This window comes from Ochotona curzoniae, unplaced genomic scaffold, assembly GCF_017591425.1.
Source record: "Ochotona curzoniae isolate NIBS_2020 unplaced genomic scaffold, NIBS_Ocur_1.0 scaffold_3890, whole genome shotgun sequence".
Taxonomy (NCBI): Eukaryota; Metazoa; Chordata; class Mammalia; order Lagomorpha; family Ochotonidae; genus Ochotona; species Ochotona curzoniae.
The window spans coordinates 35,210,224-35,235,565 of NW_024467115.1; the positions used below are offsets into that span (position 1 = coordinate 35,210,224).

The window sequence follows — 25,342 nt, forward strand, 5'->3', positions numbered from 1 at the left end:
GAGGTAAAGGGGGATATAGAGGGAGAAGCCCCACCCAGTTTCCCACCCACCCTCCTCCACTTCTGATCCTGTCTCTTACTAATGCTCCTGGGAAAGCAGCAGAAAATGATCGAAGGCATTGGTCCCCTGCACCATGTGGGAGACCCAGGTGAAGCCCCTGGTTCCTGGTTTAGTCTGGCCCACTCCACTCTGTCCAGATGGAAAGTAACCGCATTTCAAATAAATCTTTTTTTTTTTTAATATGAAAAAAAGGCAAAATAAAGATATCACTAATAATACTTATGAACACAGATATAACTTATTTTCACAAAATGTAATTCAAATCCAACAATATATATGGCAGGAAGAACACAACTTTTTAAAAATGTATTTATTGCTGAGAGAGACTCCCCTTCTGCCCGTTCACTCCCCATGCCTGCGGTCACGAAGGACCAGTGAGGGCCAGGCTTGGGGATGCGGTGCAGCTCTTCTCCGTGGCTGGTGTGAACCCCACTTGAGCCATGACCGCTGCCTCCTAGGCCAGCACTGACCAAAGCTCGGGTTCAGGGCCGGACTTGGAATGCTGCCGTTAGCTGTGGCATCCCAACCACTAGTCGGAATGCTCCCTCTAGGACAGTACATCTTGATCAAGTGAAGGTCATTTCAGAAATGTAAGTCTTAAAAAAATCAATTATTATATACAATCCACTATATGAGAAAATGAGTCATGCCAGGTACAGAAAGGTATTTGAAAAAAAGAAAACCCACCACCTATACATACATGAACGCTCAGAAAAGCAGAAACAGAAGAAAAATTTCACAAGCTGAGACAGGGCATCTGTGAATACCCCACAGCCAACAGCATACTCCGTGACGAAATAGCTGATGCTGTGTCCTTGAGACTGGCAGCAAGGTGGAGATGCCGACACAGGCTTGCTTAATGTGGCTGCTGCGTGTGCTGGACGCCATTATTTTTGTCTGAAGTAAGTTGTCTAAAACCCCGTTGCACCCATCACCCTTCAGCTAGTTAAAACTTCCCCAACCCATGGTGTGTGTGTGTGTGTGTGTGTTTAATGCAACTTCTTGTTCCTCATCCCACTAACTCAAAGCCCAATTATAAAACCTACGGGCTGAATCCGAGTCACATAAATAAGTCCCCCTTTTGTTTGTTTTCTTCAACTGCCCAGTCCCGACCCCTGTGGGAAAGCCTCACAGTAATGTGCACGGTTCTTCAGACAGACATGCCCCTACAGCTCCGTCACTCATTACTCACTCCTCAATCTCCCTGTCGCCTCAGGACTCTGACTAGTTTCCCATAAGAACTCCCAACTTCTCTGGGAACTACGAATTATACATTTCTTCAGTTTCCGGACTGGCGCAATGGCTCAATTGGCTAATTTTTCACCCCCAAGTGCGGCATTCCATATGGGCGCTGGTTCGTGTCCTGTCTGCTTCACTTCCTATCCAGGTCCCTGCTCGTGGCCTGGGAAAGCAGAGGAGGATGGTCCAAGTTTTGGGGATACTGTACCCGCGTGGGAGACCCAGAAGAGGCTCCTGGCTTTGGATTAGCTCACTCTGGATGTTGCGGCCATTTGGGGAGAGAACCAGTGGATGGAAGATCTTCCTCTTTGACTCTCCTTCTCTATAAATCAGCCTTTCCAATGAAAATAAATTAATCTTTGGAAAAATTCTTCAGTTTTGCACATTCTGGTTTCACTTCCTCATGCTTTTTGTGTGACTGACACACATTAACTTTTGGTCATTAGAAAAAACTCATCTAAGGGAAGCATTTCTTTGAGGTTTAACAAGAAATTGTCCCAGTAAAGTTAGTATAAACACAAGCCCACATTGAGCCATCATACAAATAGCAAAGGAAAAATGAAAACAAAGAAAAAAAATCGGCAGCTATATACAGTGGGACATATTTGTGTCTTGTATACTGAAATGTTTTTGACAAATCATCTCAGGTTAACAGATGAGACTCAAAGTCACCCTTCAACATCTCCCATGTTCCCCAAAGTCCTGCTTGCAGTGTGGCTGCTAACTGCTTGTCACCGGCAGGATGCTGGGCTGTACGTGTTCTCCTGGGCACAGTAGCTGCATTTCGCTGTCTCCATCCGTGGTTCCTACGGCTACACTCAATCTCATCATGTGTGCCATAACCACTATATTCTGGATCACCACCATCGGCACTATTGTAATTTCCATATCCTTGATCTCAAGAGTTGTTAAACCCCTCAGTTCCAGTCTCGGCCCCGACCTTGGCCATGACCCTGAGTACCCCTTTGTCCATCTCCCAGCTGCGCCACCTCTTCTTGGTGTTTTGCTGTTGCTGTCTTTCTGCCTCTTTGGGTTGTGCAACTTTGATTTCACACTTCCCTAAATCAAGCTGATGGCGTCTGCTTTCTAACAAGTTCTTTATGGGTTCTTCTTCTGTATGGGCGATAAAACAAAGCCCTTGCCTTTTCTTGAATTTCTGTATCCAGGGGAAGTTTGATATTTTCAGTCTCTCCAAAGAATCCCAAATCCTCTTTCATCTGTTCCTCAGAAGCATCTAAGTAGGTTCAGCATTGTGGCATAGCAGATAAAGCTGCTGTGATGCCAGCATGCCATCTAGGCACAGGTTCACGTTCTAGTTGCTTCACTTCTGATGGAGCTGGGAAAGGCAGTGGGTGCAGGGTCCCCAGGCTTTGCACCATTCTCTATTGCCTTCCCAGGCCACAAGCAAGGAGGTGGATGGGAAGTGGAGCAGCCGGGACTTGAACTGACGCCCACATGGGATCCTGGCACATGCAAGGTGAGGATTTAGCTACCAGGCTATTGTACCAGATCCCTAACAGCATCTTTGAAAAGCACAAATTCAAATCCTCTTGATTGTCCAGTAACTGGGTGTGTTTTAATTTAGGGTTCATACAAGTTCCTCATATTGAGACAAATATATTTTTCTCTTTTGTAAGTAACGCAACCCTCATTTTCAGTGGATTCTTCCAGTCAGACGAGGGCAGGGCCAGCCCCTCTGGATCCAGAGACTCTACCAAGCATCAGAGCAAGTCTGGCTTGTGCTCCCACCTGCTCATGGCAGAGACAACTTTAGGGGGGTGATGGTAATGTAAAAAGAAGGCAGAGATAATGCTCCCAAGAGATCTCAGGATGATGAACGGAACATGTTAGCCACTATAGGTCACCAAGGTAAAATAATAGTTCAGGCAATTATCATAAAGAGAAAAGATTTATTTAGCTCCAAGTTTTGGAGGCTCAGCTCCAAGACCAGCAGTCCCACCGGTCCGGCCTCTGGTGAGGGCGATGGCTTGGCAACGGCGCAGCGTGCATAGAGGGAGCTCACCTTGGGAGTTAGGAAGCAGAGCGTGTCTGCCAAACGCAGGCGTTTCTAACAACCCCCACCAGGGAGCTGCCTCAGCGAACCAAGGACTTCCCATGGGACCTCACCTCTTCAACACCAACACTGGATCATTTCCACTCTCTCACTGCCATTAACCTAAGATGTCGGGGTTTACAGTCCTGCCTCATGTGGGAGCCAAATCATGTTCAAAGTGGAGCAGGGTGTTGGTGGGTAAACTGCAGCTTCTCACTGCCCAGTGATGCTGCTGGACCCCTCCCTGGGCCCCTCAAAGGGCCTGGACTTCAGGGCTCAGCCGGGAATTTGATGAAAGGCATGTGCTCTCCTGGTGTCCTGTCTCACTCTCTCAGTAGAGTATCTGGATTTTCTAGAATCCCCTCCCACACACTGCCTGCACTTGCATCCTTGTTGATTTTACTCCAGTTAGAAACATCTTTGTTTCCCCACCATTATGCGTTTCTGCACTCATTCCCCACTCCCTGAAATGCAAACTGTCACAGCCCCTGTGACACATTGTTGTGGTCATGGTCAAAGATTTCTTTCTGAAATTGTGACTGTGGGACTCAGTTGGCAGCTCATCAGAGGCACTGTATTTGTTCTGTCGGGTAGTAGGCTAGAACAGGAAAAGCTGCAATCAGCACAGAGCCCAACCTTGCAGGCTGACTCCGTAATTTATTGTGAAACTTGGAGCCAATCACCCACCTTCTCTGACTTTAGCTTCCTGCTCTGTGAAACAGAGGTAGTAAGCTTGCCTGATCAAGTTGCCTCCCATCTAGTGGCCCAAAAAAGAACTGGGACAAAGTTGAAGAAAGCGGATCAGTTTTGTATTTTTCTTACTATTTTGTCACGTGTCTCCATTTTGCTTCCAAAATGAGATGGTAATTTACTATACTGCCCAGCACAGGACAGGCCTTGTGTCACTGTCACCTGCTTTCTAAAGCTTTAAATCAGAGAAGGCCTTTTCAATTCAAGATTCATTTGTAGAGGCATTCACCAGGCGTTTTTCAGAAGTCAGATTTTCCTGGTCCGCAATTTTCATGTGGCTAGCATCCAAGCCTGGCATCTACCCAGTCCTCGACGTGGAACCATGGCTGCTTACTTTTGCTTCTGCACTTCTCAACATTGGAGCCTGTGGTGGCCGTGTAGGCACCAGCTGGTGCACACAGAAGCACTTCCACCTGCCTCCCTTCTTTGTCATTTCCCGACCCTACCTCGTCCCTCTCTCCTGGTCCCTCACTCCCCTGCAGCCAGACTTTTTATTTTTCCTACCATTCCAGAACTTTCCCAGACTTGGTCTGTCCTGAGATCTTTGCACAGTTTCTTGCCCTTCGGCTTTCTGCCCAATCCCCTACACTGCCAAGGTGCTTCCCTTGACTTCTGCGTCTCTGTCCCACGGGCCTGCTATGCTTCCTCCTTTCTGTACTCGCTCGCTGAAATTATTGTTTTAGTCACTTACTGTTTATTGTTTGTTCCCTCTAGTTCCTTCATCTCCCCAATATACATTTCTATCTTGGGTCCTATCGTATCTCTGATGCTAAAATAGGACTTAGCACAAATCAGGCTCTCAAATAAGAGATTGTGAAGTGAGGCAATGAAGTCTACACAACCTTACGTGATAGGTTTTCACAGGTGGGCTGCAACTGGTGGCTCTCACGTCAGGTTCCAGTCAACTTTCTCAGGTATGAGTCATGTGCCCAAGTAAATGAACTGCCTTAGTGTTTTAATATTGTAATTACTAATGAACTGATGCCTCAGCAGAGAAGGAGTGGAAACAAGTAATCCCTGGGAAGGCAGCTATAATCATATCAACATATCTGATTTCCTGTGGAAAATGTAGATGCAACCGTAAAATAAAAAAATTCACTTCTTACGGAAAATTCTAGGCATCAACACCCACAGAAGAGAGGCATTACATAACAGATCCCCTTGGACACTGCGTGAACAGGCTCTCAAGTTCAGCCTAGCATGTGCTCGTACTCAGGTAATTCTGTCCCTGAGTGTGTGTGTGAAACCTGGGTCTTGCTTTCTGGCAATGCACATTTGATGGCACCTCCGTGGCTGCTTATGCAAGATCCTAGGCTGCTTGCAGACGCAGTCTGGGGACCTTCCTCGCTTCCTTCATGAAATGGGTGGCCACGCCAGGAAGGCACGGTGGACACGAGCTTCATTTCACCTTTAGGAGCTGCAGGTGCACTCCTGGAGGTCAACAGAGTTTGCAGTGGCCACGGCTGTATCCTTGTTCCCACGAGTGAAGAAACGCTGCCAGCGATTCAAGCTAACCCTGCCCCAGTGGATGAGAACAGAGTGCAGCCAACACCGTGACGGCAATCAGCGGACTGCAAGTGCAGCACTCGATGTCCAGGATGCCTGACCCACAGAAATGATGAAATCGGTCTGTGCTGGTTAGAAGGCTACACTGAGCCTGAGGTCATTTGTAGCCACAAATAATCAAATAAATATATCACCTAACTCCAACAATTTTCATCAATTTCCACTATTGCTTCATCCATACCCTTCGTGTGTGTGTGTGTGTGTTCAAGCATAGGCTGCAGTATTTTAAATTGCATTCCAGACTTCATTTCATTTCCCTCAAAAAAACTTTAGTATGTGCCTTTAACAGATAAGGATTTTTTAAAAAAAAATGGCATAAGCACGATGCTATGAAGAGCTGGTCATCATTGAGAACACAACTGGACAGATGTGGGGGAGGAAAGAGAAGGGAACACAAAGAACTCGTGTCCCCATTTGCTGGCCACTCCCCAAACGCCTGCGATGGCTGGGGCTGGGCCCGCTAAGACAGGGAGCCCAGCACTCAGTCTAGGTCTCTGGGTAGCTGGGACCTAACTCCCTGAGCCAGCAGCACCTGCTGCCTCGCAAGGCGCACATTAGGAGGAAACTGGAAGCAGAGCTGAACACTCCACCATGAAACGGGGCATCACCACTAAGCCCAATTGTTTCCCTGCCTCCACTCGTTTTAAAGCCATCAAGCCAATGTAGCTTTTTCTATTCACCCAACACCCAGAGAAACGGTGCTTTCCAGAAACACCACCAGCTACAGCACAAAAAGCTACCAGAGCTTTCCCTAGGGTCTGTCAGTTGCTTGCTAAAAATAGTACAGCCACAAAGAACCGAACTGTGCCTGTTAAGCTAGCCTGACATCTGAAACACTTCAAATGCGATTCCGAGCATGTATTAGAGACCCTTATCCAGTCCCTGAAGAGCTCAACTGCTTTGGAATGGAACCCCAGAAATATCATTCTTTAACTCGTCACTCTGTAGCACTTCATGTCACCCTCCAATGGCCATTCCAATTCACTTATCCTTTCTGCTGGCCCCACTTCTTCTCTCGGATAAGCTAACCTGTCTCCCTTGGACACTGCTCATGGGATCACAGGGGCCAGGCCAGGGCTCTGGGATCAGCGCCGGTCCTGCTGCTTTGGGACTTTGCGGCGCAGGGCGATGTGAAGCTATCACAAGCACAGGTGTAGCGTGGAAGGCGCCACCAGCCCAGAGAAGTACCATCCTCTTTGTGGCGTCCCATCCACCGGGCACCAGCCCCGCACCTCGCCCGCCCTCGTCGCGGGGCATGCAGGGACTTGTAGTTTTTCTAGGCCCCCAAGTCGGAGCCGGACCCGCGATAAGAAACTACATATCCCAGCGGGCCATGCAAGGAAAGTGGGGCTCGGAAAATCGAGCGTCGCCGCCGGGTCGCCTTCACTTTCCACGGCCGGGCCAGCACCGGTCGCCCCCACTCCTCAGCGAGGAGGGCTCGGACCCAGTGGCCGAGCCGGGGACTCGCAGCGCCTCACGCTCGGGCGGCCCAAGGGCCGTGACGGCTCCACGGGCTACGGACAGGGCAGGGCAGAAAGGGGGCTCGGGCGCTGCGAGAAGTAAACGGAGCGATTGTGAACGCCTGCGGGGAGAGGTGCAGCGGCCCAAGCACCCCGGCCACTGCGGGGAGAGGCCGGGCAGAGCCCCAGGGGCCGGAGCCCGCTGCGCTGTGCCCTTCCCTTTTCCCAAAGGAAACCCGGCCGGGAAGCCTCCGAGCCGGGCCCGCCCCTTCCCTGGGCAGCCGGGGGGTCCCCCAGCGCCCGGCCGGGGAGGGTCACCCTTGGGTCCCCGGGACTGGTCAGAATAGGTTTCCGAGCGGCCATGTGAAACACGCGCGTCCCGAGGCGAACGCAAGTCGGCCGGGATGCCTTGGCTTCCCGGGCGCCTTTGCTCTGGGGTCACCCGGCCAGGCCCACCGGGGCCTGGAGGAAGGGGCCAGGGCGGGGACCCCGCGGGGCCGGTACACCGGGCTCGGCGGCCGCGAAGGAGGAGCGGGAGGAGGAGCCCGGCTGCGAGGCGCGGGCGCCGCCGCCCACCCGGCCCTGAGGAGGCGGACCCGTTCGGGGCGCCGCGCGCGCGCCGCGCCTGAGCCTTGCAAACAAGTGTCTGTGTCCGTGTCCCCGCGGCCCTCCTCGCGCGGCCGGCCGCTCCGGGCCAGGGACGCGAGGCGGCTCCCCGCGCGCCGCACGACCCGCCGAGCCCCACGCCGGGCCCCGGCCCCGGCAGCCCCGCACAGCGGCCGCGGAGAGGCTCGAGCGCCGGGCGCGCCGGCGCGGGGTCGCGGCGCGAGCAGCAGCGCCCGTGCTCTTCGCCGAGCCGCTCCTGACAAAATAACGTGCGTGGCTGTCCCCACCCCTGGGAGGGGTCGCCGGTGCCGCGAGCTGCCGCCCAGTTTCCAGCGTTTCGCTCGCACGCACGCTCGCTCGCTTTCTCTCTCGCTCCCGGGAAGATCCGCCGCCGGCAAGAAGGTGCAGCAACCCACCTGGCTGAGGCGCAGAAGTGGCTCGCGTGGAAGCCGCCGCGCGTGTCCCCTCGAGGCTAGGTGCTCGCGGCTGGAGCGTGCGAGGGGGCGGGCGCGCGCGGCGCCCCGGGAAGCGGCCGGGGGCCATCGCCGGTGTTCCGCGTGGCCGCGGCGGCCCCGGGGCGCGGGCTGGACGCGACGGGGGAGCGCTGCCGCGGGCTGCGGGCGGACACCGTCCCCGTGGGAAGGGGCCTCTGCTATGCCCGAGGGGCTCCCCGGCGGGCTCGCCTGGGCGTCCCCGGCCAAGTGGGCGGCGAGCCGGGAGCCGGCGTGGTAGCGGGCGCGGCGCCGCGGCTCGGGGGGCGGCCGTGGCTCGGCGGGGCCCGCGCGGCCGGGGGGCTCCCGGGGGCGTGCGTCCCCCGCCGGCTGCCCTGGTGGATGCCTCCCGGCGGCGGCGGCGGCGGGCCCATGAAAGACTGCGAGTACAGCCAGATCAGCACGCACAGCTCCTCGCCCATGGAGTCGCCGCACAAGAAGAAGAGGACCGCGGCCCGGAGGAAATGGGAGGTGTTCCCCGGCAGAAACAAGTTCTTCTGCAACGGCCGGATCATGATGGCCCGGCAGACGGGCGTCTTCTACCTGACGCTCGTGCTCATCTTGGTCACCAGCGGACTCTTCTTCGCCTTCGAGTAAGTGGCCGCGGCGGCGGGCCCCCCGACGCCCCTGCCCCTCCTGCACCCCCTTGGGCGCTCCTTGCCTATCGTAGCAGCCCTATCTGGCTCGTGTGCCTTGTTATATAATGCCAGCCCGCCTGCCGCCCTCTCCTTCCTCTTAAAGGTCTGTCGGATTTCTAGTCCCGAGATGGGGGGCGAGGAGCAGAGCGCTTTGGGAAGCTGTGTGCCCGGCTGTTGCTGCTCCCCGGCTTGGTGGGGGTCACTCTCCACCGGGTTTGGGGGTGGGGTTGGTTAGGGAAGAGCTGCAAACCATTCCAGGTGTAGCTTTTCCTGGGAAAGTGGGATGGCATAGATTTCTAAGTCGGAAATAAATGGAATTGACTTTATTTTTTGCACCCGTGAGATGTAGGGCATCTTGTTTAAGCTCGGTCCTCCGTGTCACTTCTTGGAGTGATGAACCATCTTGCTTTTGTTAAGCGTCAAAATGTGCCCCCGTCACCCCTGGTATGTGTGTTCAGTATGGGATAATTTTATTTTTTGTTTCCATTTTCCCTTGGGTATGTGCTCTTGATGAGTAGTTTCTGATTTGCCATGAGGTTTCCCAAACTCCCAGGAGAAGTTTCAGTCATAACAATAATTATAGTAAGGGTTCAGAACAGTTAGTGAGCCGGTGAAAGGAGAGGTTGGGCCCTGGCCAGGCAAAGTGCCATGTGCAGAGCAGCTGTGGTTCCAGAACTTGTGCATCTCAGGGTTGAGTCTGGAAGCAGGTGCGCCCGGGGCTGCTCTGCTGCCAGGACCGCCCGCCTGGCGGACGGCACCTCTGCTGCCCACTAAGGAAAGGCTGCCCTTTGTGAAGTCATTGGGTCAAGTGGTACGTCTACTGCACTCTCGTTGAGTCCTGCATTCAGAATTCACAGGGTTCTGTAATCGGCGAAGTTCTAGTAGACTTAAAAAAAAAAAACCGAAGTGGGGGTATATTTCTGGGGGCATTCTTCCCTAGCTCCCCGTTTCCTGGTTATGAAGGGCCCGGACACCGCTTCCCTCTCCCAGCTTCTCCTTGGGCAGGGTTAGTTAGGACCGTTTGTGTTTATTTACCTTTGTCCCTGATGTTAGTAAGACTCTGGTGTTTGCTCTTGGAAATGACAATGTGAAACTTTTTCTGTAGAAGGCGCTGACTGTTGAGGGAGATGGAGGGCTTGAACCAGATCCCGTGAGAATGGGGAGGAGGAGCGTCCTGCGCCCTCCCTTCTGACACAGATGCCCCCTCACCCCCGTTTCTGGCATGTGGAATTCCCTGGTGTCTCCTGGAAAGGGTGTCTCTTCTGCACCTTATGGGCTGGTTGTGGGGACCGGCGTCAGGCCACGCTGTGAGCAGGTGCTCAGAGCAGTGACAGCAAGGGCTCTGCCTCGTGCTGTAGGTCCTGCCGGAGCCAGTCAGCTGCTCTCCCTGCAGAGCCCTGGAGGCTGGGCGGAAGGGCCAGAGGCTCCGCTAAGTTTGCATCCTGCGTCAGAAGAAGCACCGGTGCTGGAACCGTGACTGTGTTGGGCAGAAAGTCGCCTCTTGCTTGTGGCTTTGGTCCAGGGGCCTGCGTGCTGGAGGGCATCATTGCATTCCCAGCAGTGAAAGAGTTGTGAATGGCTCCGTAGGGGCAGTCTTGCGTTGCTGGTGAGTTTAAGCGTGGCTTCTTTTGTGACTGCAGCGCGTCTGCCCCAGCTGTGCTGTCAGGTAGGAGGATGCACGCCCATTCTGCTCTGCCCAAGCCTGCCGGCTGGGCAGGAACCTTGCCTGCTGCCCCCTCGTCTTCACCTCTCACTCCCTTTGTTCACACCCAGCTTCTGCGCGGACCAGCGTCAGCTCAGCCTTTGTGTTTCTTGCTCTGTGTGTCTTCTCCCGCTTCCCTAAGCTCTTTGCTAACAGGTCGGTGATTTTTTTGGTGCGCTGTGTTCTGCTGACGGCTGACGGCAGGAGTCAGCGTGTGCATTGGGGTTCTGTTAGCTGCTGCTCGCAGTCATTTTTACATCAGCCCTGTGGGAGTGTATGGATGGGTGGGCGGGGGTGAGCGGAGGTCTCCTTGGGTCTTGCTTCAACTAGGCAGTTTCAGACTTCAAGAACATAGGAGGACCGTCCTAACAAGGCCCCCCAGTTGACACAATCCTGGGGCTGTTCAAACTATTAGCGATTATCATTCAGCCAAGAGTACTTGTCACTGTGTTGCTTTTAAAGTTGCTTATTCATTGCTAATGACAGAGTGAAATTAAATAACTTCAACTGAATTAATTTGCTAGAGACTGGAAGAACCAATTACCCACACACACACAGGAAGTGAAGTACTGTGTCAGCAGGCTGCTCACTCCGCTGGCCCAGGAAAACTGCCTGTGTCCCCTGCTGCCCACCTGCCTTTCTTCTGACCTTGTTTCATGATTTGTTGAGCACATACTACATGGCCCCCTGCTTTGTTTAGTCTTGTGTCTCGAAAGGTTTGAAAGTTTGTAGAATTCATCATCAGATATTAGAAGCTGTGTTTGCACAGTTACACAAACACTAATAAGACACGTGAAAAAGAAAAACGTGTTGAGTTCCAAATTTAATTTCAGGCCACTTTTAAAAAACTAGGTTTATTTATTTGAAAGGCAAGGATACAGGGAGAGGGGAAGAGAAACAGATCTTCCATCTGCGAGTTTGCTCCTGAGACGGCCACAGTGGCTAGGGCTAAAGTCAGGAGGCAGGAACCCTATCCAGGTTTCTCGCCTGAGGAGTGGGAGCCCAAGCACTTGGGCCATCTGCTGCTGCTTTCCCAGGTGCATTAGCAGGGAGCTGGATGGGAAACAGAGCAGCTGGGCTTGAACCAGCCCTCACGTTGGATGCTGACATTACAGGTGGTGGCTTGGCGTGCTATGCCACAATGTGCCAGTCCCGCCACACCTCTTTCTAATCCTACCTCTAACTCCTGACCTTGAGCAGGTGACAAGTAAATTGCCCAAGAGAAATGAACTTACTGGACTTCAGCAACAGGTGTCATTGTTCTCCATCTTCCAGAGAAAGGCAGGGTAGAGACGAATATTCCCGCCTCGGAGAGGACAGGACGAGGTCTTAGGCAAGTGTCCTAATCCCCCAGGTTGGTAGTGGGGAGCTGGGGAGGCCTTTTCTCCTTCCACCACACTGTACTGCTCCTCCAAGAACACAGAACTGGTTAAAGGCATGGATTTTGAAGAGAGAAACTCTTAATAATTTTTTTTTAAAGATTTATTTATTTTTATTGGATAGTCAGATTTACAAAGAGAAGGAGAGACAGAGAAAGATCTTCTATCTGCTGGTTCACTTCCCAGGTATCCACAACAGCTAGAGCTGAGCTGATCTGAAGCCAGGAGCAAGAAACTTTGTCCAAGTCTCCCATGCAGGTGCAGGGTCCCAAGGCTTTGAGCCGTCATCGACTGCTTTCCCAGGCCACAGGCAGGGAGCTGGATGGGAAGCAGAGCAACCGGAATTAGAACTGGCACCCATATGGGATCCTGGTACATGCAAGGTGAGGATTTAGCCACTGAGCCACTGAACCATTGCCCTGGACTGGATGACGATTATTATTTTTTAAGCCATGCACTTTTCTTCTTCTGTCTTTCCCTGCTTTCCCCAAGTCTTTCTCCTCTTCATCATCGTCATCATTTGGCTGAGTCAGCCCTGAAATAAGTAATGAACGATTGGGGTCGAAGGAACTGGGGGTCCTATTTGAAGATGGAAGTTGGGGCTGTTTCCTGAGGACCAAAGTGCCGTGTCTTAAAGATAGAAGATTCTCCTTATGCACAAGCCTCATCTTTTCCCAGCTCCCCCCTATAGAACTGTGTCTAGTTTTCCAGCATCCTGGAAAACATTTGCCAGGTATCCCTCCTTTGTGGCATTGAGCAAGGTTGATGATTGTGGGTGACAGGACATTGCCTCTAAACGTGCTAGTTGGTGCACAGACATGGAGAGCCTGCTGTAGTTGCACATGAATTTTAGGTGACTTCAAACCCTTACTAATGATTTCCTGAGATGAGGACATTCATTGGTGTCCATGATCCGTATGTTTAAGTTCCATACAGGTAAGGAAACTGTCTTGTTCTCTTGTATTTCCTTGGTACTTGGAATTGAACCTGGTACACAGCAAGTTCTCAGGTATTGGCACTGAATGGGGTCATGATAATGTTGAAACATCTTGGAAAATATTGTTCCTGTGTTGGCAGTTTTATGCATTAAGCGGTACATGCATTAAAAAATTTACAATTAATGTCTTAGAGATCACATTACCCTCAGAAACTGATTATTTGGTGGGATTGTTCTGAATGCAAAATTGTCATCCGCTTTTTAATTGCATTTGAAACAGGAAATAGTTTCTCAGTGAGAAAGCTTGTGGTGATCTGGAAGGTTCTCTTGGCTGTCTTCATAGTGTTCCTTGCTTTCCCATTGTATAGGTCCTTGATTTTGGCCACTTGAATGTACGCAACACTGTTGACTTGTGTTCTCTGCTGGAGAGTGATACGAATTATGCCGAAAGGACGGTTCTATAATTGGGTAGTGATGGTTAATTATTTAATGGGCCATATCTGCATATCCTGGCAGATTTTTTTGTGCTGCAGTTCAATGAGGCACATAATTTATTCATGGCAAAGTTATTATGTCTTCCTGCGAGGGTGTACATGAAAGCTTTCAAGGAAGTATGTTCATTCTTTTTTAGGTGAGATTGTTAGGGAAGCCAGAGCAGCAGTCAGAAGAGTCTGACACATCCAGGAATTGGGATTTACTCAAATGGCAATTGATTCAGGTGAAAGCTGGGGACCATTGAATGCTTTTGCTTAGTCTTTCACCAAATTGAAGGTTGATCTCCATGTGCATGACTTCCTAAGCTGGATGATCTTGTTTCTCTTCCATTTCCATCCCCAGATATGTGATTTTAGAGTCACCCAGAGGAATATACGTAACACAGGCACACTTTTTGAATGAAACAGAACCCAGCCAGAGCATTGCTTCAGGACCAGCACCTGGTCAGCATTGCTTCAGGACCAGCACCTGGAGTCTGAGCCTTGCTTCAGGACCAGCACCTGGTCAGCATTGCTTCAGGACCAGCACCTGGAGTCTGAGCCTTGCTTCAGGACCAGCACCTGGAGTCGGCTCACTCAGGTGCTCCCAGAGGGCTTTGCCTGGAGTTCCGTGCTCACCAGCGCATGCCTCATTTTCTCAAGGGTTTTGAGTGGAGGCAATCCCAAACTGACAGGCTGCTTAGTTGATTCTTCTTTAGAGATAAGGTACCATGCCATAGAGTTTTTTTTTTTTTCTCCCAAATGATAGCACTGATGTAGTAGGTATTTAACAGTAGGGTCTCATAGTACAGTAATTAAGGCAGGGCACTGAATAAATGAAATCGTTTATTTCTGCAGACAGCGTCACTTTTTATTTTGAATTTATTTCTAAAACAAGTTTTGTTTATTTGAGAAGCAGAATGGGAGGAGAGGGAGGAAAGAGAGAGAGAGAGAGAACTCTTCTGTGAGCTGGTGAACTCTACAGATATTGCAATGGCCAGTGCTGGGCCAGGTTGAAACCAGGAGCTAGGAACTCAGTCCATGTGCCCTTCTGGCTGCCGGGGGTCTAGATACTTGTGTTCTTAGCTGCTGTCTCTCAGAGCCCACACTAGCAGGACACTGGGACTGCAGGCCGAGCTGGGCCTTGAACCCAGGACCTCCGGCATGGGATTTGGGCATTCCAGTTGGTATCTTAACTGCTAGGCCAAATGCCTGGGCCTTGCAGTGATTTCCAGAATAACTGAAATAGTCCTCCAAAGAACTTTTATACTCATCAGTCTTTAATTGTTAACATGTTTTCATCATTGTTCCTTTCTGTTCCCCTCAGTCTGCTATTTTTTTTTTATCCTCTCTGGACCATTGGAAAATAAGTTTCAGCCATTATATCCTTTGACATCCAGATACTTCAGCATGTAATTCTTAAGAAAATGGATAAACACACTAATATTGCCAATTTCAGCAAATCTAGCAAGGATACATTAGTCCCAAGTTCAAATTTCGTCTGTCTTAATATTGTTGGGTTTCAGTTTATCATGTTGAAGTCGGTTTTCTATTTTTCTAGTCTGTATTTTTTTTTCTTTTTCCATCTGTGCTCTTTCACATAAGTTGCATATTTTAAGTATTCCGTTTAGCGTCTTTAAAAATACTGTAGGCTGTATTTGTGCTATTTTTAATAATTGCTTAAGAGATCGCTGTATGCATCTTTAACCTATTATAATCTGCCTCCAAATAACATAATTGTGTTTCACAAGCAATGTAAGAAACTTAAGACATTATAATTCCACTACTCCACCCACCCATTATATCCTTATTATCATGTATTTTGTATCTGTATTATAAATCTGTTAATATTTTTAATGTTAGTAGTAGTAGTTAAAAAGAAAGATAAATATATAAACTATAGCAATAGAGACTATAAAACCAGATGTGTACATATGTAAAATATAAATCATATAAGAGTTTATATGTGTATGTAAAATAGAAATGATTTAAAATAAACCTTTTAGTTTATCTTAACATAGTTACCGTTTCTGTTCACCTTGCATCTATATCCTTTCCCTTTTAGCATTTTTTATACTTGACAAACAGAGATTGAGAGATCTACTTCCCAGAGGCCCACAGCCTGGTCCTGTGCAGGTCTCCCAGGGAGACGGCACGACCCTCCTGCGGGAGTTGGCATCGAGGGTGTGCAGTAGTGGGATCTGGACCAGGAGTGGAGGTGGGACTTGAGTGTGGAATGTGGGCATCCCAAGCTGTGGCTTGATGTACTGTATGGCAATGTCTCCCACTTTCAGCATTTTTTGTCTACAGGTCTGCCGGTGATAAAATCTCATGGCACTTGGCTTTTCTGAACATGTACCTTTTACCTTTGACCCTGGTTTCTGGTGAGAAGTTAGCAGCTGCTGCTTCTCAGCCCTTTCCCTCTCTGTGGAAGGGGTGACATTTTTACAGCCGATTCAACATCGTTTGCTTTTAAAAGTTGAGCTGTGACTTGGTTATGTGTGGTTTTCTCTGAATTCTGCTGGTGCTTTGCTGAGTTTCTTGGATCTGTGGGCTGATATCCATCATTTCTGCAAAGTTTCTGTCCATTATTTCCTCAGATATTTCTTTGATCTCTCTTCTCTTCCCTGGAGTTACAGAACAGCATGTTGTTTGGTCTCAAGTGTCTTAGATATGTATTCCATTTTCTACCTTTTTTTTGTTGTTGTTGTTCTGTTTGTTTCAGCTGATCTAAGTTAAGGCATTTTTGCTGTTTTGTTTTTACAGTTGAGTGTTTCTACATTTTTAAAAATAGGATTTTTCTTTTTTTTTTTTTGTAGTTTTCATTCTTCTGCTGAAGTTTTCCTTTTCCTCATGTCCATATTTTCTGCTAGATAATTTAGCATGTTTTTTGGTAGTTGTTGTGTAGTTGTTAGAATTGTCCAGTAGTTCCAACACCTATCTCCTATCTGTGTCTTTCTTTTGGCCATTGCTTCTTTTCGACATGGGATGGTTACATGTTCTTCTTCCTTTCTGTGTTGTGATTTTTTGGTTGTGTGTCAGACATTGTGTGTAAAAGAATTACAGAGACTGTGATAGTTTAAGTCCTTCTTCCCCCTGACTATTATTGTGTGAGCTGAGCGGATCTGATTTGTCACTGAAACGATTGTAGGCTTTGGGAAAGTGTGGTTAGATTCCTGCTCCCTCTCCTCACTGGCTTCAGATATCTGCAGAGCAGACTGGGAGTTTTCCCGATTTGAGCACTGGGAAAGCTCTGTGCTGACTGAATTGTGGAAGAGTTCTCTCTGTGTTGCAGTCTGCCAGCTCTTGGGGTCACTGGGAAGTTAATCTCTGCTTTTGGACATGCCCAGGCGTCCTGTCCATCGTGTCTCCCTTGCCCTGCTGCCTTGCCCCCCGGCTGAGGGCCGCTGCCAGGATTTTCTGACATGTTTACTCTGATTCCACTGCACCTCACCCTTGAGGTTGTCCTGTAGGCTGGAGGCTCCCTGGCCTAAGCCCTGGTCGTGGGTGTGCTGTTGTGTGTACTTGGGGGGTTCTTGTGGAGCAGGTGGCTGCTGGTGCAGTCTGTGGCTGTAGCCTGTGCGCATGCTCATGCCTGTGATGTTGCAGAGATCCTGCATGTTGTCTGGAAACTGAGCCCATCTCTTTCCGCAGTGGATTCCTGTTCCCCCCGCTGCTTTGCCATGGGTGGGAATGGCTGCTGGCCTGGCCTTCTCGTGACACATTGAGCCTTCATTGTGTTCTCTCAGCTCCCTGGCAGATTTAAAAACCTGTGCTTTTGTTGTTCATCTGGCGTGCTCTCATCGTCGGAGTAGGAGTGATTGCTCTCACAACTTTCATCGACTTGTTTTCTTTAGCTAAATGTTGTGTTCTTTGGATTCACTTAGGTTATTATATATTTATGCCACTCATTTTTGCTGTGATGATATTTGGGTTGTGAAAATATGCTTCCTTTAGATGCTTTTCAGTGTTTGACTCCTTACTGATCATAGCATTTGATATCATTTTCTATGGGTCTATTTTATATGGGTAGACTATTTGAAGCCTCTCGTAGATTTTGATCTGAGTCTTCAGTGTGTCCTGGCAATGACTGTAACATCCAGATCCTAAGGCTTAGCTAGGCCTGGAGAGAGAGAGAGAGAAAGAGAGAGAGAGAGAGAGAGAGAGAGAGAGAGAGAGAGAGAGAGATTAGCATGAGACTCAGTGGCTTTAATGTGATGATGGAATGTTTGTGAAAATGATGGATTGATTATTGAAGGAATCTACCAGTAAGAATGAGCTTGACAGCATTGTCTGTCTCTGAAGAGTGAAGTACTGTATCATGAATCTTCCTTTGCTATTTTAATTTGACACCAATTATTAAAAAAGACGAGATTTCCATTTTCCATCCTCACTTGCAGTGCTTTGGGTTTGAAGTTCTCTGGTTTCAGGTCAACTCAGATAGGCCCTCTGTAGGGGAAGGGGCATCTGGTGGCGCCAGCCTGGCTGGAGCTCCTTGCCTTTCTGCCTGTGGGCATCTCTTGCCCCTAACACCATGTCTCCCGGATGTTGAAATGGGATCCTTGGCCCTCCATACCATTAGGAGATTTTCTTTTTTTGTCCTCTTCTGGAGATTTTCTTTTTTTTTTTAATTATATTTTTGACAATTTTACGTAGGTAATTAGGGTAAAAAGATTCAAGGGCTATAGGATAGTGGGTAAGACTATTATTTCCATATTGTTTCCTTCATGTATCTGAGGTAAAGGGAGAAGCCTCAGCCAGTTCCCACCCACCCCAGGTCCCGGATGTGGGGCATGCTCTGAGATACTTGCTCAAGTGGTTTTGATAGTTCACCAGTTATGAATCGCAGCCAGTCTCGCCACTCCAAACACGATGAGGTCATTGAAGAATCCACTGATTGACACAGTCCCTCATAGAGTTTCTATTTGCCCAGTACTTTGCTGCCAACATATAGCTGAGGTGGTTGATTGACTTGTTCTGTCTTCTGTCTTCTCTTGGTTAGGGGTCTGAGTCCGGCATTTCGATTGGGGAGATCCCCAAAGAAACTTTGTCTGAAGTGTTCTCAGACCAGATTCTTGTATGTTCTAGCAAGCACAGAGCCCAACACAGTCCTTTTGGAGATTTTCAAAGTGGTCTGGCTTTCTATTGTCAAGGCCCTTTTATTTGAGGTCAGTTGAGGTGTATTGTAAGATACCATATAGAAACAGCAGTATCGTCGTTTCCAAACATCTTGAAGCTGGATCTGAAAAGCTGCTGACTCCAAAGTCCATGGACCTTGTGGTTAAGGACCTGAGCAAGCCCTGGGAAGTGGCTGACCCAGCAGGGTGTGGCCTCAGCCCTCTGAGGCTGGCCTCAGGCAGGTGGCCTGGAGGTAGTCTTATCAGCCCAGGTGGGGGTGCCTCTGCCTCTGGCTTTCAGGAAGTGCCTGTGGAGGCAAGACAGCCATTTACACTGTGTTAGAGGAGTTAAGGCTGCTTGCTGAGAGAAGATTGCTTCTTCTTGGACTGATGGGAGAAATAAGATGGATTCCCTTCAAATATGTTTTCCCAGCTACTTCCCTTTTTTTCCCCCTAAACTTTCATTTTCCCTTTTCTCTCTGTGGTATAAGACACTGTGACTACTTCCTCTGTTTTGGAAACTTGCTGTTTCCCTAGGTTATAGAATGTTCCTTTTCTGTTTATCTCGTGCCATTTTCTTTCCTGGGTTACATTTGTTCTTTCCTTCTTGCCCTTAACAAACTGTTCATTTTCCTTGATTGCATCTCTCTCTGTTTTGCTAAGCATGTTGGCGTTATTATTGTGATTGCTTTGGCCTCTTCCCCCCCCTCCCCCCCAATTATTGTATCTATTTGAAACAGGGAGAGAGAAAAGGAAATGGCGGAAGGGAAAGGGAAGGAAGAGAAAGAAGCCAGGAGTTCATAGTCTTGTGTCCCTCATGGTGGCAGGGACCCTTGGGCCTCCTCCTGCTGCCTCCCAGGTGTGCAATAGCAGGAAGCTGGAACTGGGAGTGGAGCTGGGGCTGCAATCCAGGTATGGTGTTTAAATGTCTGCTTTCACATGCTTGCCCTGACCTTTTCACATGTGATTTGGCATCTCTTTCTGTCCCATGCTGAGGGCACCTGCCCTCTGTCCCTGCATTTCCTGTCACCTGTGCAGCCTGGGTGGTCTCTGACATGCAGAAGGCACATGCTGGACAGCTGCATGTCCAGCGGCTGTTTAGTGAGTGACCACTCTTTGAAGCTCCATGGAGGCGCTCTCTGCCTGTCCCTGAGCTACGTCCGGAAGTGTTGTCACCATTCGCCTTTGCCTGTGTGCCTTTTCCTTGGCGCCTCTTGGGCTGCATTCTTTCCAACTCCATGTGGGATGTGCTGGCTTTCCAACATCCTCACAAGGCCTTTGGCATGTGCCCCTGCTCTGGGATGTAGATCAGCCCCGCGTGGGGGACGGGAGATGATGCTGTGTGATTGCTGGGTGGGAAGTGGGCGAAGCTTGTCTCTCTTGCTTGTGGTCAGGACGTGTGCCCTTGGAATCCTTGCGGAGGGACTTGATGTGTCCCTCTTGAGAGATGCAGGGCTCAGGACCTGGCGTGGTTTCAGCCCCCGGCCCTCTGTTACGAACCAGCCTGGTGAGAGCCACGTGGAGCAGATAGGAAGGAGCCTGGGGAGATGTGTTAAACAGCCTTGGTAAATGGGAAGCTTAGCTACCAGGAATTCACAAGTGGCAGTGTGAGATTGGCTCAGGGGTTTGCAGCAGTTACTATGTGATTAACAGCACTAAAATTAGAGAGCTGAGGTTGGAGAATTTAAAAACAATAGGTTGTGGTGCAGTGTGCTAAGCTGCTGCTTGGAATGCCTGTATTCTAAGTCAGGGTACCCGAGATTAGGTCCCAACTCTGCTTTCTAGCCAACTTCCTACTGTTGTGCCTTGGAGGCAGCATGACAGCTCAGGTACTTTGGTGACTGCCTGTCGGGAGTGTTAGGGAGTAGACTAATGGATGGACTGTCTCTCTCCTGTATGTCTCTCTCCCTTTTGGAAACCACTGTTATTACAAACAAGTCCTGCTGGAGTTCCTTCTGGTCCTGCCCGGGGACACTTCACCTCCCATGTCCTAGGGGAAGGGACCCTGGAGCTGCCTGTTGCTGACCCTCAGTGCTGCATGTTGGGGGCAACCCTGTCTTTGTCCTCATGCTGTCTCCATTCTGTCCTAGCTCTTGCCTCAGGACTTCTGGGTTCTGTTCTGTACCATCTTGGCTGCATGAACATGACTAACTTCTGCATAACATTGACAAATCCATTTAAGCCTGCTCTGTAAGGCTTTTCTGGTTCTCATTTTGCCGGGTGCCATGGATGAGAGCTTGCTGTCTCCCAGGACTCTTAGTGATTTGGGAGAGGGTTCAGCATAGACTTGCTGCCCTGGGAGGGACATTCGTGGTCACTGTGTGCTGGGTGACAGAGGTGGCTGGCAGCCCGGGCACCCCCCAGTTAGCAGCCAGGCAACTGGACCCCAGTGACCTGATCGTTTTAGAAACTGCAGATTTACAGAACCAGAACGATCATCATCTTGAAGGGTCTTATTTTGGGGTCTTATAATGCTCTGAGTTTCTCATACATGCATTCTAGATGGCAGATAATAACACTTCTGAACATATAAACCAAAATCAAGTTAAATTCTGCAACTATATATGATGTGTGTGTCTTTCCAGGGGGAATTGTTCCTTAGTGAAATTGTCTTACTCAAAATTTTCCTGCAGCTTTTTAAGAACACAGCACGTGCAAATTGAACTTTAGGGCGGTCCCATCACACAGAGAGGGTTCAGAGATGTGTGTGTTGGTGGTTGTGTTCTTATCGGTGTGCTGTTAGCATGCTTGGCATGGATTTTCCAGAAAGATGGGTACTGCATGCCAGATAAACCCATTCTTTTATCATGAAATTGTTGTCTCCTCAGGATTAGCATTGTTTCATTCAGAAATTCTATTTCTTCTTAGGCTCAAAATAAAGATAGAAAGTATCGTTTGGAACTGTGTGCTTTTATTGTGCTAGGAAAGCATTAACATGCGGTTTTTTAAAATTTACGTATTGAAGTGGCAGCAGAGAAAAACTCATCCACAGCAAAGCCATCCTGCCGTTGGCTGTGGAAGGAGGGATGCCTCGGAAGAGTGCCGTCTCCTTGGACACGAGGTTCAGCTTCTCCTTTGCTGCATGGGAAGTACTGATGCTCCAAGGCGGATGGGTTTGTTTGTGCCACCCCCCTTGGGATGCCTGTGCCCACACTGGCGTGCCTGCCAGGCTCTCGACTACTGCTCTAGCCCTGGAGGCAGTGGTGATGGCGCTTAATGCATGGACCTCTGCCTCCAGGGGGGAAACCTGGGCTTGGCCTGGCCCCTGGCTGGCCCGGCCCCTCCTTGGCTGTTGCGAGCATCTGGGGGTAGATATAGGCACTTTCTCTTCCTCAAAACAAACAACAGCAACAAAAAACCCACCAACCCCCCCCCCCCCCACTCAAACCTAGAAAACAAGGGCCCTACTGTCTTTCCCTGGTCCTCGTGTTCCTTTGCTATCACAACAAATGGCCCCAAATCTACCAGGCTGTCAGGACCCGGATTCAGTATCTCACAGCCCACTGGTCCCTCCCAGGCTGACATCAGGGTGCGGGGACCGCAGAGCTGTGCAGGGTAAATCGTTACCTTGCCTCCTGCTCCTAGAGCTTGTGCAGCCCATGCCCTTCATCTTTAGTACCAGCTCCAGCCCACCTTTCAGGGCCCTCCTCTCATTCGGGCATCTCCCTCTGTCTGCCTGATGACCCAGGGCAGCCGTCTCTAGGATTCAGCACCTCCACACCCTGGGCCCTTTGGTAGTAGAGATTACATCTCGGATTCCAAGGGTGTAGACATTTGCAGGGAGCTGTGTCTCCTTCCAAGCCCACATCCTGAGTCTTCCAAGTTAAGGTGGACTTGACATTCTGAACACTTTTGTAATGAGCTTTTTAGAAGGGCTCATTACCCAGACACCCTAAGACAGACACATGGTGTGGACCGCCCCCTGGTTATCTGTGCAGTTCCTTGGGGGTTGTTGATGAAGCTCAACATGCTTGGAGAATGTCAGGGGTAAGGGGCACAGACGGCTGACTCTAGCCCAGAGGTTGGTCTGTGGGCCATTTTTCAGGATGGACTGTGTGAGCTAGCAGAGCCAAACAGATGCAGTCCTAACTGGCTTCCACATCTTATAGTGCCAGGGCCCAGGCCTTTGAGCCCTGCCTGAAATGGTCCTGGCATCTGGGCTACCCTGGGAGGGGGCTAGACCTTGGTGGGTGCAACTGGGGGTCCCAGCAGAGAGCTGGCAGGTGCCAGCTTTCCCAGCAGCTGCAGGCAGTGGGAGAGGAGTGGGGTGTGCATGGGAGGGGTGTATCTGACTACCCAGGGTCCACTGCAGTTGATGGCAGTTCAATGCAGATGGCAGAGCTATTCATGAATGGCACAGGCTGGGCAGCGGGACAGAGGCAAGCCAAGCTGCGGGGGAAGGAGCAAACCCAGTCTGGTAGGCAGTGGGTGGGACCGAGTGGCCCTCAGGGGCCCTGTGAAGGCAGAGCCTGGGGCAGAGGAGGCAGACATCTTGATGGCAGAATGATGTGCTGGTATTTGGAAATGGTGAAGAGTGTCACTGAGGGAGCGGGGTCCCAGCCCCAAGACTGAGGTTCACCAGGAAGTTGGGGGTAGCCCGAGAATGACGGGTGAGGCTATGGTTCCGGAGTGTCACAGACCCTGGAGCTCAAGGGCAGGGACTGTGTCCAGGTTGTTGCCAGGAGTGGGTTACTGGCCCTGGATGTGGTGGTGTTGGGCCAGGACAGCAGGTGGCAAGAAAGAGTCCCCCATGTGAGGCAGGCAGGGCTGCTGCTACCTCCCCTCTGGTCTCAATCCAGGGCAAGACAGCCTTGCCTTGGGGGCAGCAGAGGGAAGCCAGGCTGATCTGACTCAACTTCCTGCTCAGGGTATGACAGACCTGTCTCCCCCACAGGAGGCTTGTCATGTTCCATGACTTGCCCTCGCTCTTCCCCGAAGACGGAATAATGGGTGTAATTACCGATGTTCTAGAAAAGGCTTGACGTTACCCTTCCTTCTGAATCAGGAAGACCGTGAGGAGGTTCAGTAAGAACATAGAAGACTGTATCAGATCAAAGCGTTTCTCCTGCGTCTGGGGCAGAAGCGCTGATTCCTGCTTAATTCTCTGCTTGTGTGGTTAGACATTTGGGCAGAGCGATTCCTCTACTCACAAGCAGGGCTGCACGTAGCATTGCACTGCCCAGCCTGGGGAGGAGGAGAGCCCTGGCCACGAGTCTGTGCCGTCAAACCCCGACTGAGGGTCTGCAGTCAGACTCCGTGGGTCCGGACTGACAGCACCGTGAGGAGGTTTGACGAATCGCACACTGGTCTCCGCAGTCAGCATGGCTCATTCAGTTTGCAGAGAAAAGCGGCTTTCCTGGAGGCGCCTGGTCCAGTGCACCGGGGGGTGGGGAGGAGCTGAGCCCCCTCTGAGCCTGTGCAGTTTTCTGCAGGAAACCTTGGAGACCTCAGTCTGCAGGTGGCTCAGCCGGCCCTTGTTTTCTGATTAACAGCACAAGAAGTGAGGACACAGTCACTGGAAGTCACTCATTTCAGGCCACCTGTTTCTCCCATGCAGCATTTCTCCCGTGTTCTTGAGTTATTCTGTCTTCTGCCTTGCTCTCTGAGGTCAGGAACTAGATGTGGGGTATTGATGGCAGGCCAGGCACACAGGTAAACACGAAGTATTACAGAAAGAACACGCTAGCATGATAGCCCTGGGTCACGCAAAATGGGGTGCTGCTGGCTCTGGTGAGGGCCAGAGTGAGTATTTTCTGGGTGTTTGAATTGGTACCAGGACATGAGATAAGTAAAGGAGTTTGCATCCTGGGTCACATGGAGTTGGCAGAGGGGCTTTCAAGAGGTTTGGGGGTGGAGTGTGGGAAGCACTGTGGCATATCGTGTTAATCATCTGCCTGTAACCAGTGCCCCATGTGGGTGCTGGTTAGAGTCCCACTGCTCCATTTCTGAACCCTGCCAGTGTGCCTGGGATAGCAGTGGAGGATGACCCGACTGCTTGGACTGGCTTCTGAACCCTCAAGAAACCCTTGACTCCTGACTTTGAACTGGCCTGCCTCCAGCTGTTAAGGCTATTTGGGAGTGAACTGGTGGGTGGAATATCTCTCTCTCTGTATCTCTTCTCCGTAATTCTACTTTTAAAAAACAAAACAAAAACTTTTTTTAAAGTTTGTGGAAAAATAGAATTATAAGTTTATTTCAGGGTGGAAATTTTTGAGTTCCACACTTTTTTTTTTTTTTTGATAACCCATATTTTACATCTGTTCTGGAAGATTTCTTCAATATTCTAAGCCCCTTACTTGGACCACTTCTCCTGCTTGGTGCCTTTGTTGTTGTAAGCTTCCCAGGTTATGGAGCAGATGTCATTGTCACATATAAGAAAGCAGAGCAGCCACAGGAGTTGTAGACAATGGTTCCTCCTTGTTGTGGCCTCTGTGTGTCTGGGGCAGGGCTTCTGTGAGGGGCTGGGCTGACCCTGACACTAACACCAGGCACTCGTTCTCCTGTGTGTCACTGCTTCAGGAGGCCACGTGTGGTCGTCCCTGCTCTCCATGGACCCACCCCCTTTCCCAGAGACCAGGCTGTCAAAATGGCCATGAACCCAACGATGTTGCACACAGCACACCCTGCAGGTGCAGCTGGCCCAGCTGGGCAGCAGTGAGGATTTTGAGAGGAATAAGGATGATGACATTGGGGGCCTGGCAAAGTATTCCTCAGATCCATTGTGGTGTCACCCTCAGGACTGCCCTAAAGCCCTTCAGAAACCATGGACACCAAGAAGTTTATAGGGTGCAACCCCCGGACCCATCACTACATGAAGTTTATAGGCTGAAATAAATAGTTGCAAACTTCTGGATCCATTCATGGCCACTGG

At 50.2% G+C, this 25,342-nt stretch overlaps 1 protein-coding gene across 2 annotated transcripts in view; it reads left to right on the forward strand.

The window, feature by feature from the left end:
• The first annotated feature begins 8,233 nt into the window (after positions 1 to 8,233).
• ZDHHC14 (zinc finger DHHC-type palmitoyltransferase 14) overlaps positions 8,234 to 25,342 on the forward strand; it is a 225,375-nt gene continuing 208,266 nt past the window's right edge. For both annotated transcript variants that reach the window (XM_040965347.1, XM_040965348.1), the window contains exon 1: positions 8,234 to 8,818. In XM_040965347.1, coding sequence (XP_040821281.1) covers positions 8,568 to 8,818 — 251 coding nt within the window. In that variant the 5' untranslated portion in view covers positions 8,234 to 8,567. The remainder of the gene's footprint in view (positions 8,819 to 25,342) is intronic.